Source organism: Colossoma macropomum, unplaced genomic scaffold (genome assembly GCF_904425465.1).
Source record: "Colossoma macropomum unplaced genomic scaffold, Colossoma_macropomum, whole genome shotgun sequence".
In the NCBI taxonomy this organism is placed as follows: domain Eukaryota; kingdom Metazoa; phylum Chordata; class Actinopteri; order Characiformes; family Serrasalmidae; genus Colossoma; species Colossoma macropomum.
Genome location: NW_023495737.1, coordinates 335,995 through 347,661, shown reverse-complemented (window position 1 = coordinate 347,661; position 11,667 = coordinate 335,995). Strand labels below are relative to the sequence as shown.

The following is an 11,667-nucleotide window of genomic DNA, read 5'->3' as shown; positions in this document are numbered from 1 at the left end:
GTTGCAGTTATGGAGGGTAGGACCTTTTTGAGCACCTTCCACTCTCATTTTCACTCATAAAGAGGCGTCTCACAGAAACAGTATCCCTTTCTTCTGTAACAGCAACTTTTCCTTTGTAAATGCTAAAGGTACACTTGGAAACTTGGGGAAAATTATATATACAAAATGACTTAATGAACATTACTGAGTCTTTCCAGCGAATTATTTGTTATTTATTATATTATTTACTTAAGTTTTTTAGAAAATTCAGCCACATACTTAGAATCCACCTTACTAGTAACACCTACAGTACCTTGGACTTCAATTCTCTGGTCACTTTAGGAGCTCCCCCTTATACCTACGCTATAGGTGTACAGTTACAGATTGTAGCCCAACTGGTATTGTGCACCAGTTATCAGCCACCTTCTACCTCGTCACTGTATAGCACTTTCATTGACTGCTAGGTTTAAAGTGGTCCACCATCCAAAACAATCCTGCTAAGAAAGGCTCTGTGTGATGAACGGCTAGAGCAGTGGTCCTATAGATCTACCACCCTGAGGATTTCAGATCCAGCACACCTGGCTCCAATATTCAGAAGCCCCGGATGCCCTTATTTCTTGGTGTGTTAAATTCTGCAGGGCGTTAGATCACCAGGACCGGGACTGTGCACCCCTGGGCTGGAGGACAGCCAACGTAAAGTGTGCATTAACAGTCTCTAAATGTAAACTTGCACAGGTGGAACTACAAGGTAGTTTCTAATTATTGTAAATTATTCTAAAATTATAAACATTACTAACATTATGGTCACAATGTCAGTATAGCTTTTAACTTTAAGGAATCAAAGCATAACTGTATATGCCAAAAGCAATGGTTGCTGTAAAAATAATGCTGAACCTGTGCGAACACTTGGTTTGTAGTATCTTAAAGCATTTACATTCCAATGGAGATCTTTTTTTTCTGTTAAAGTTGCACTATGTAAGGTATTTTGGTTAAAACTGAAAGAAGTAGCACTACTTGGTCAGGAAAAAAAGAAATATATGAAATATGGATGCCGTACACTGCTACGACTTGCCCTCTAAAGCCTGAAATAATAATTTAAGTCAGGGGCATTTGGCTGGATTTTGGAGGAGTTTTTCAGACCATGTCATACATTTTTATGTATTACATAATTACGTATTAACATCACAAGCACAGACTCAGAAAGCAGGCTTGGCTCGATATTTAGGTCTCAAATACAAAATCAACATCATACTGATATGATTACAATAGTGTGACTTTTGGAAGACACATCCTTCACTCCTTGAATACTCTTTCAACATGCTCGCAATCATCAGATTCATCCGCTCATGGGGGTCCAAAAGCACAACCATTATAAAATGTTCTTCCGTACTTTGTGTGCAGGTACACATTTCCACAAGAAAAGCCTCCAAATCCCCAAAACTTGCACAGTGTACCCTTAATGTGCTGATGTGCTTTCTTGAAAACAAACACAAGACTAAAGAGGCTCGGTCAGGATTGGCCAACATCAGAATTGATTTTTGCTTCAAATGTACTATCGGCAATCAGCCAATTTATCGTTATTATTATTATTTTTTTGAGCTGTGTATCAGCTTTATGACATAAGTAACATTCTCCAAGCAAGTGCAGCCACACTGTATTTCACTGCTGATGCCTAAAACAAAATGCATGACCAATTAGTTAGCCAGCTGTCTTCAACTGTAGATGTAGCATTTGATTTGATTGAAGTTATTTAAATAGGCAAGTTTTTTCTTGCTTTTAGTTTAAGAAATGACGTTATTTGTCATGACTTTGGCTAACACACAATGGGAGCTCCAACTTAAAAAAGGCTAATAAAAATCATTCAAAACATCACTTTTCCAATGTGACTATAAAGTAATCGGAATTGGATTTGATCATAAAGGAGGGATAGTAGGCACATCCCTCCACCAGGCAGGTGTGTTAGAGCTCTAATCTCTACACTCCACGGGATAGAAAATGTTCAGTTGCAGAGTTACGCACATACAGTCCACCCCACTTTTTAATCATCATCCTACCTCATTATCTGATGATATCTGATTATGCAGTTCTTCCATGTGAGTAAATGTTTTAAGAATTAAATGCTCTGTGTTAATGTTTTCTTACAGATTACAAAACCATTGCTTAATTGTTCTTCTACTTTTCGACTTAAATGAACTCTGTACATGTTGATTCAACAGTGCAGGTGTTAATTCAACTCTGGGGATTTTGCTGTGAAGCAAAACTCGGAAAACCCCTGGTGCCTCCAACTGCAGAAGAGATGATCAGATGGGTGTGATCAGGAATGAGCACACATCCAAAGTGCCAAACACTGCAATTACTTAAAAACTCATATCGGTTTTAAATAGCTCAAACTAAAAGAAGACAACAGGCCACTTTCACTTTGTAAATGTGCAGGAATAAGGAAATGACAGGCATAGAATTCCTGGCAAACCAGCCCAGTTTTACTGCCAGGAAATAAAAAAAAACTGAGCTACACAAACTTGGCAAAGACATTCGGACATACAGACTTGAAACAGACAACAGTTTAAGGTAAGACTGCACCTGATTTTGTAAATGAACCATGCATGATCACTTGAGTGCACTTTAATGAGTAATGAATAAAGGTATAGATTTTCACTGCACAAACCTACGTTTCACAATTCTGTCTACTACTCTGTTAAAAGCAAAGAAAATCTTTTGTAAGAGGAATGTCTGTGGCCGTTGGTAAACAGTGGGCCATTCTTGTGGCTGGGGCGAAGGACTGGGATAATTATGGCTTGCAGGTACATTAAAGAGACACCTTCTGTACTTTAAGTACTTACGTACGGACTTAATTACTTACTTACTGACTGACTGACTGACTTACTGACTGACTTTTTTCTTTATTTCTTTCTTTCTTTCTTTCTTTCTTTCTTTCTTCCTTTCTTTCTCTTTTTAATAACTTTTATCTTATTGATTCCATTTAAGCTGCAGTATGTGAATCCTTAGATAGATGTGCTAAAAGACATGAAATAATAATCATATTCATGATAGTTTGATTGTTGTTTGTCAGTGGGAACAAATCAGCTGCCCATGATTAATATGAACACTATGGTGTTTGTAGTTATTGTAAATACATTTATAATGTTGTATTTGCACTGTTTTTAAATGAATGCTGCAACATTGAGAGCAAGTACATTGTTGTAATATCAGTTTTGCATACAGGCCCTCATTTACAATTATTAGAAAGTGCATGGATGGAAAATGATTAAACTATATATGTATTGCTACAATCTGTGATTGTATTTTAACAACAACTCTTGTCTTCAGTACTTCACACACTTGTAAGTTGATTTAAACTATTCAACCTGTATTTTCCAGTTTATTCAGTCATTTCCATGACAGTAAACTATAAGCTAAAGCTTCATATGCATATGTGCCAAATAAAGGTGGAGATGGTATTAAGTTATGCAATGGCATTCTTGTTAGCAACAATCTACAAAAATAGGTTAGAATGACTGCTAAACAGTTGTATCATGCTTCTTTCATTTGTTTTAGGCTAATATCTGCCATGCATATCAAATAGTTCATGAGAATGGAATCCCAGATGAACAGACTGTGGTTATGATGTATGATGATATTGCTTACAATGAGCTGTGAGTGTCATTTTATTCCATCAATGGCTTACCCTGAATGCAAGTAAATTTCCAATAAAACATTTGGAATGCTCTTCTTCTTCTCTAAACAGGAACCCTTACAAAGGAAACATTATCAATCAACCAAATGGACCAAATGTTTACCCTGGAGTCTTGAAAGACTACACTGGAGACGTAATGTTCTTACAATACACATTTATATTGCTTCCCCACATACATGTGCTTCATTCTGAGATCTGTTCTTACAGGATGTGACACCTGAAAACTTCCTGGCTGCACTGCGGGGGGATGAGAGCGCCGTGACTAAGACTGGACCCAAAAAAGTCATCAAAAGGTTAGTTTTAACCTTTTGAATGTGAATCATTGATTGATATGTGAGATATTTAGAACAATCTCCATCTTGTTTACATAATGATCATAATGATAACTAAACCTTTTCAGTTTCCATTCATTATTAGAAAACATTTTGCTGCTTTTGGAGGGTGAATTACTCTAACTAAACATTTTCAGGAAGTGATAAACAGGAGCCAATGCTAAGTCTGAAAGCTTAACATGCAACCTGTTGGCTGCAAAGCTGCTGCCTCCACCAACATACACATAACAGGAAACAATGACAAATGCTAAGAGGAACTGCAAAAGCATGAGGACATAAAGTAAACATCTGATGCTTTATCATGTGGGGTGATAACTATCAAAGTCACATGTGTGCTGCAATGCAGGCCTGGCTGTTCCTGGGTTTAGGAGGTGTAAACAGTTTCTGGCATTGTGCACTGATTTTAACTCTACATTAAGTTTCCATTTCTTCTCTATCTGTAAACTTTGACTCATTAAAGACAGGTTGGTGGCACCATTTAATATTTTGTGCTACGGATCCCTTTGGCATAAAAAAATAAATAAAAAATCTTCCAGTTGTGACTGATAAACCTGTATTTCAGACACTGACTCATAATCTGTAAAGACATTATGTAGCTTTAAAAAGTCACATAATGAAGTGTCACTTAAAACAGCACAAACAAGACAAGGCCAGTATTCATCATAACTTGATGACTTCATCCAGATAGATATAGCTAGCATTGGACAAGCAAATAGCACTAGACCAGTGGTCTCCAACCCTGGTCCTGGAGAGCTACCTTCCTGCAGTGTCTAGTTCCAACCTGCTCTAGCTATTTAACTTCTTCAGAAGATCCTGACCGGTTGGATGAGATGTATTAGTACTAGGTAAGGGAGGGGCAGCATGTTAAATGCAGGTTGGAACTAAACCCTGCAGGAAGGCAACTCTCCAGGATGAGGGTTAGAAACCACCTCACTAGACTGAGATACACACTGAGATGGGAATCTGAAAGTAGAGCTTGGAAATGAAGCGTTTCATTCCTAAATGCTGCATATTTATGTTTAACAACTTTGGATAAAATGAGAACTTTGACATACATTGGAAAATACATTTTAGGTAATAATCATAATATAGCATTGTTATTTCTTGTATATGTATAGCCCACTCACAACAGCACAGATCATGAAAAAAGTTATCTATGCATTTTTGAACCAAACCCTTCAAATGTTTGTTTTTTTTTGTTTGTTTTTTTTTGCAGTGGCAAGAATGACACAATCTTTGTCTTCCTGTCAGACCACGGAGCTCCTGGCCTGTTTTGCTTTCCTTCATCCTCAGTATGTTTCACACTTTATCCTTTAAAGCTGCTTCTATTATCTATGATAGATATGTAGATGGATAGATAGATGGATAGATAATAGAAATGTTGGGCACAAATGTTGCCCAAACCTTTATTTACTGAATCTCTGTTAGTTCATTACTAAACAATCAGTACAAGCAACTGTGTGACCACCAATCTTGTAGGTTAATAAAATCGTGTTGTAATAATTGTATTAATATAGTAATATACATTCATTTTCATCATAGCTTTATGCAGTTGATCTTATTGAGGAGCTCCAAACTATGGCTAAAAATAAACAATTTGCAAAGGTAAGCATATGATATTTTTTTCTTTAAAAGGTTTTTTTCTTAATCTAGTTCATATTGATTACTAAAGTATTTATAATAACCATAAAAAATGATAATGATATAAAAAGATTATTCCATTATTTTAATTACTGAACCTTATGAATACATTTTAAATGCATATTTCACCGTTTGTAACAATGAAGAAAAGTGGCTCAGATTCTACAAAGTATTAGCAATATGACCTCAACGTCAGATCTCAATTCATTGCTGCAATTATCAACAAATATACTTCTAATAATGATGTGCAGCCTGGATACTACAGGGGCATTTTTCATTACATGATGTATGTATATATGTATGTGTGCATGTCTGCATGCATGGAACATTATACATGCATAAATCTTTATTAAACCAAACCATTAAATGTTGTTTTTTTTATTTCCTGCAGATGGTGATATTTATGGAGTGCTGTTACTCTGGATCAATGCTGGAGAAACTCCCTGAAAATATCAGCAGTAAGTTAAGTTGGGATCTTAGGTAATGTCCTGTCTTTAAACATCAAACACAGATCTGTAACTGTGTGAAGGTAGTTCCAGTATCCATTTAATCTGACATGAAACTATTCTGATATGTTTCAGTCTATGGAGTTACAGCATGTCCTCCTGATACTGTAGCATATTTTTGCTTTTTTGACGAGGAGAGGCAGACCTTTCTCGCTGCAGAGATGTCAGCCGTTTGGATGTCTTACACCGAAGTGGTCTGTAATTCTATGCTTGTATAATCTAGTGTCTTTCACTGACTTTCTCTCATATCCATCAAACTGTAATAGCACTGTCCAACTGGTGAAACATTATTTTTTATAAAGTAGTCTATTACAGCACAAGCAATTTCACAATTATCATTTTATGCACAGTAGATGTTGCTTGCTAACAACAAAACATGAAAAGTGAGTAGAAGGAGCTTAAAGTCGAGATGAAATCTTGAATTGACCTTTTTACCTTGTTAATTCATGTGCCTGGCCAACTTAAGTATGACTCATCATATGACACCATTTAAATGACAAAATTCTTGTTTTCCCCCCCAGAGACAGTTTCACCTCCCCTTCCCACCACCCACACCTATCATAGAGTGAAACACCCAGCTAGCACAGAGACCCTCCCTGACATGTGACTCAGAAATGTGTCACGTTAGGGAAGAAAAATTGCTCTGATTTTTCATGCACAGTAACTTAGCTAAATGAGCTATTGAACACAATCCTGATGGGACCCACTTGTTTTAGGCCAACCTTTTCCTCAAAACATATTGTAACAACTAGGGCTGACGGTAAAACAGTAAGATAAGCAATGACTGATAAATTGATGAACCACACTTGTGGGCACCAGTTCTAGATGATGTATATGTTTATTTGGAATAATTCGAAATTTGAAAAAAGTGCAATATTTTTTATAGCTCCTAACTGTTGTGTATTTGAATGTTTTTGATGTAACTGTTTCATTTGTTGCAGTCTGACCTCGATAAGATCACGTTCCAGGATGAATTCAGAAATTTGCAAGGCCAAATGATAAAGTCAGTCCCATGCGAGTATGGTGACAAGGTATGTGTCCTGCGAATAGGCTACCTAAGCCTACTGTCAACAGCCCTCGATGATGAAGTCTAAAAGATATTTAAACATATTCTCAAACTCACCTCTACAGCATGTATAATAATGTAATAAAATACCTAAAACAGCAATATATAGCAAATGGTTGCTTTACTCACAGAAACTGTATAGCAATGTCAGTTTGCATTTTTGCTAGTTGTCATGAAGTCACTTTAGAGCTCTGCCTAAATAAATAAATGAAAGACTAATAAATTGTATGTATAGGACAATATGGCTATACTTACCTGTCAGTTATTTTCTTTTAGTTTTGTAATCTTGTCTAATTTTTTTCTGTTTGACTTTAGGAAGTTAGCATGCTAACAGTCAGTAAGTTTTTGAAAAATACCCCCACATCTGCTAGGGAGACCAAGAAAGTCCTAAACCCAACAGATCTGGTCTCCTTCTATGAGGCACCATTCAGAATCCTGGAGCACCAGATTGAGAGAGAAGCTGATCCTGTGAAAAAAGATGCTCTCAAGAAAAAATATGATGATCTTCAAAAGGTCAGGCATTACATTTTGTGTTTGTAAGTAATTTGGCATAATTTCAAAATGTCAGTAGATTTGTTAAATTCTTGCTTTTTTAATAAGTTGTATATGACGAAACTGATTTGTTTGTAATGCGCATCATGTGACCACAGAAATTAGTATTGCTTGAAGTACTATCATCATCATCATACTCATTATCACGTTTATTATTATTAATATTATTATTATTATTATAACAGCACTGGAGCAGAAGCAGGATAGTAATATTAGTATCCATACTTATGAACTCATCCTTTGTCTGCCAGACAAAATCCAACATTGAAAGCACTGTGGAGGAGATCTGGCAGCGCTGCTGTGCAGGAGGAGAGGAACATGCCACGACTGCCACTACATCACTCAACCTCACTCAGCTACAACACTTCAAAACTGTGGCTGAGCTTTTCAGGACCACTTGCTTTAACTGGCATGAATCGCAGGTGACTAAAGTAGCCATTTTTAGTATTTTGTGTTTTTATTCTACAGACTACAGAAAAAAAAAAAAGAATTGGTAACACTTTTCTGTATTGTTCATAAGGCCAAAACATCTACATGATGCTGCTGTCGGAACGAAAACTTGTATCTCCATTTTTGTTGCTTTGCTTAACAACCAAAATGGAGAATATTGCCTATTGGGATAAAATATTTATTCCAATAGACATTATCTTTCAAAAAGGCTGCTTTGGTCCACTTTGATGTCAAGATGACATAACATCTATGTCAGGTGACCTCATTTGTTTCCAACATTGGGTTGCCATGACGCTTTTTGCGTGAAATGACATAACATGTTCTAACAGCTGACTTTGTAACGTAACGTATATCACAGTCACATAATGCTGATGATGCAGCAGCCTAAATCTTATAAATGGTAAAAACAAACTCAGTTTATCTAAGGGCCTCAGAAAATGCTCACTTTTGTTCAAACAGCCTGCTTTGGCAAGTCATGTCATATTTTAATTATGTTACTGTGATATAGCCATCTGCCCAATGACAGCTGGAATAGGCTCCAACCCCCCCACCCCCACCCCCCCGACCCAGAAGGATAAGCGGTTTAGATGTGTATGTGTGTGTGTGTGTGTGTGTGTGTACTGTGATATATACAGATATACAATGTCTGTGTCATTTTACCCCAGAAAGTGTCATGGCAACCTAATGTAAAAAAAAAAAATATATATATATATATATATATATATGATTAATTAATTAATTAATTATTCACATGAGATGGATGTTTAAAACATGACATCAGTTAGTAAATACAACCTTTATGATAAATGATACATGTAAGTGTTTATGAATGTTTATGTAGGTTTATATCAGTTGTTGTAAAAAGCTGTTGTAGTTGTCATGTAGCCTTATAAATACTGGCCTACAGTAAACTGAAAAATATCTGCTCTTTCTCCTCACTACATTTCATGGCGTCATTCTGTAATCTACACATTTTCACACTTTCTAGCAGGTGATTAAGCGGCAAATTCAAAACAAATCTAAACTTTAACAGCTATAACAACTGAGAAGTGAATAATAAATAATCCATGGATATATTGATTTGCTAATTTCTCCATTTTTCCTTCTCTGTAATTAAGTAAGTAATATTTATTTCTATAAAACATTTCCAACAACTAGCATTGCACTAAAGTGGATTTCACAGATCATATACAGTCACAGAAAAGAAATCAAAATTAAAATTATAAGGAGAACCAACAGGAGAAAAAAATAAGAAAGGCAAACAACAAATGACAGTAAAACAAGGAAATGGGTTAAAGGGGTAAAACAGAAGCAAGGAAACACTAGATGGCACAAAACATTCACATCAGCTAGTTTTGAAAGCCAAATGATATAAATGTATTTTAAGCTTCAGCTTAAAGGACTTTAGGGATGATGCTCAATATCAATGATAATTCAACCAACAGTAAGTCAGCCAAAGTTGTTGAAGAAGCTACTGCAGACATTTCCCATCCATGGCTTTACTTTTTTCTTATTTGATTCGTCCTCAATAAGATTAATATTCAAAAGAGAACACGCCCTTTTAACAATGCATTAGAAACCCTTTCACAGTCATTTTCTGTGCTACTTTTACTCTTATACTCAAAATAAATTGAATCTACTTTTGTAGAATTTGAAACTGTACAACTTTTACTAGAGTACTTTTCTTTGCACATTGACTTGAATAATGAATGTGTGTACTTCTGCTACTGCTACAGTGTGAATTCTTTAGATACTCGCAGTGTCTCTTACACCATCCTCACTGCAGTCTTTCTCTGCCTCTTTCTCTCAGTTTCAGTATGCCCTGTCACAGACCTGTGTCTTTGCCAAGCTCTGTGCAGCTGGAGTGGACACTGAGCGGTATGGTTTTCATTGATTTGTTCATTTCATATGTACCATCTTCAAGTGTTTGTGTGAAATGTATCAAGAGGTGCACATGTAAAGAAAGGTGCTACCTGGCGCTACCACATAACAGTAACTCTTCAACCTGCTCAAGAATTTATGAGCCTTTCCATTTTGCAGAATGTTGGAAGCCATAAAGGAAGTAAGAAGAACTTCCTCTGTCTTTGAGTGAGCTACACAGTCCTGAAGGGCCCTGATGGAAATGAGAAACAATGACAAATCATTCATTTTCTGACAAGCAAATCAAATCTGAAAACTATTACCTTTAAATAATCCTGATTCAGTTACATATGATTTAGCAAGTACCAAGGCATTACTCATCCTGTCAAAAAATCTTTATAATTAACAATATATGAATTAATTAATTATTCATTTTCTTTTTAAATCATTTTCATTTTAATTTAATTTAAGCCATTTTAAATCATTTTATAAAAGCCTAGCAAGTATTTTACATTCAAATTACATGAAACTGAGGATTGCTTGTGGAAAGAGGCCAGCATCCTATTCAAAATGATTCATTTCAGTGGTTTCTGAAGATGTTCCGTTAGACTTCCTGAGACAACCAAAATAAAATATTGTGTTTAAAAATTAGCTCCTATGTTTTCTGTATGTACTCACAAGCAGTGGAAATAAAACTTTTTTTGCATTTTATTATTTTTTTGTAATTTTTCATTTGACTAAAGGTGCCCAAACTTTGGGATATGACTGTACGTCTCAACCAAATTAGTGCTGTAATTTAGGCTAAAGGTTGAAGCATGTTGTTCTTGTTCCTCATAGTGAGTCACAAGTGTACAATTTCAAAAGTAGCATTATATGGGATCGAATAAGACACAGGGTTCAGTCATGACCCCCCATCAAAGTGTACCTGCCCCATCAACATCGCTGATAGTTACACAAACACCACAATTATGATACTTCTTTCACTCACGCGCAGAGATGCCATCAAGGTGTCCTGCTAAGCAATTCATTCTTTCACCTAAAGAGGTCAGTATAGGCATAGCAGAGAATATAATTAAAATGATTTTTTTTCATTTTTGTTTACTCATTTCATTTTTGTGAAAAGAAGAAAAGTTTAGTGGTAAACTTTAACTTTAAACACCAGTTAAAAGTTAGGAAGTCACACACAGTACAACCCTGCAGTTCTACAGAGAACACGTTTCTGTACATTTAAATGCACAGATACTGTTTATTTGCTGAATTTCACATATTGGGGAAGAAAAAATGTGGCATGTACAAAAGTTATGGCTTTTTATGCCCAGTCCCCCATTGTGTTTAACTCAACAAATAAATAAAAATTATGAGCTTAAATGATGAAATTATGATCTGACTGTATCACAATGATTAAATAATGCTGAAATTTTGAAAATGGTGGAATTTCCCTTTACCACACATGTTTACATCAGTGTTTTATAAGAGCTTATACAGGTATTGTAACAACACAGAAAAGATTACAAATGCTGCCCTTACTATGCATCTCTAATCAGTGATGCTCAACAGTACCAGCAGTACTCAAGACATGAGCTGAGC

At 35.8% G+C, this 11,667-nt stretch overlaps 1 protein-coding gene across 3 annotated transcripts; it reads left to right on the top strand.

The window, feature by feature from the left end:
• Window positions 1-2,431: 2,431 nt before the first annotated feature.
• Window positions 2,432-10,792, top strand: LOC118802905 (legumain-like). 3 transcript variants are annotated; one of them, XM_036563329.1, is made up of 14 exons: window positions 2,432-2,547; window positions 2,704-2,780; window positions 3,535-3,632; window positions 3,725-3,806; window positions 3,881-3,966; window positions 5,222-5,297; window positions 5,548-5,610; window positions 6,038-6,104; window positions 6,228-6,346; window positions 7,094-7,183; window positions 7,534-7,731; window positions 8,022-8,192; window positions 10,031-10,098; window positions 10,261-10,792. In XM_036563329.1, exons 2-14 carry the CDS (start codon window positions 2,706-2,708, stop codon window positions 10,310-10,312), a joined length of 1,245 nt encoding a protein of 414 aa, XP_036419222.1. In that variant the 5' UTR covers window positions 2,432-2,547; window positions 2,704-2,705; the 3' UTR covers window positions 10,313-10,792. The 3 variants fall into 3 exon arrangements, with proteins under 3 accessions (XP_036419222.1, XP_036419224.1, XP_036419223.1); XM_036563330.1 differs by having other exon boundaries at window positions 2,474-2,547; window positions 2,682-2,780; XM_036563331.1 differs by lacking the exon at window positions 2,704-2,780 and having other exon boundaries at window positions 2,471-2,547.
• Window positions 10,793-11,667: the final 875 nt, after the last annotated feature.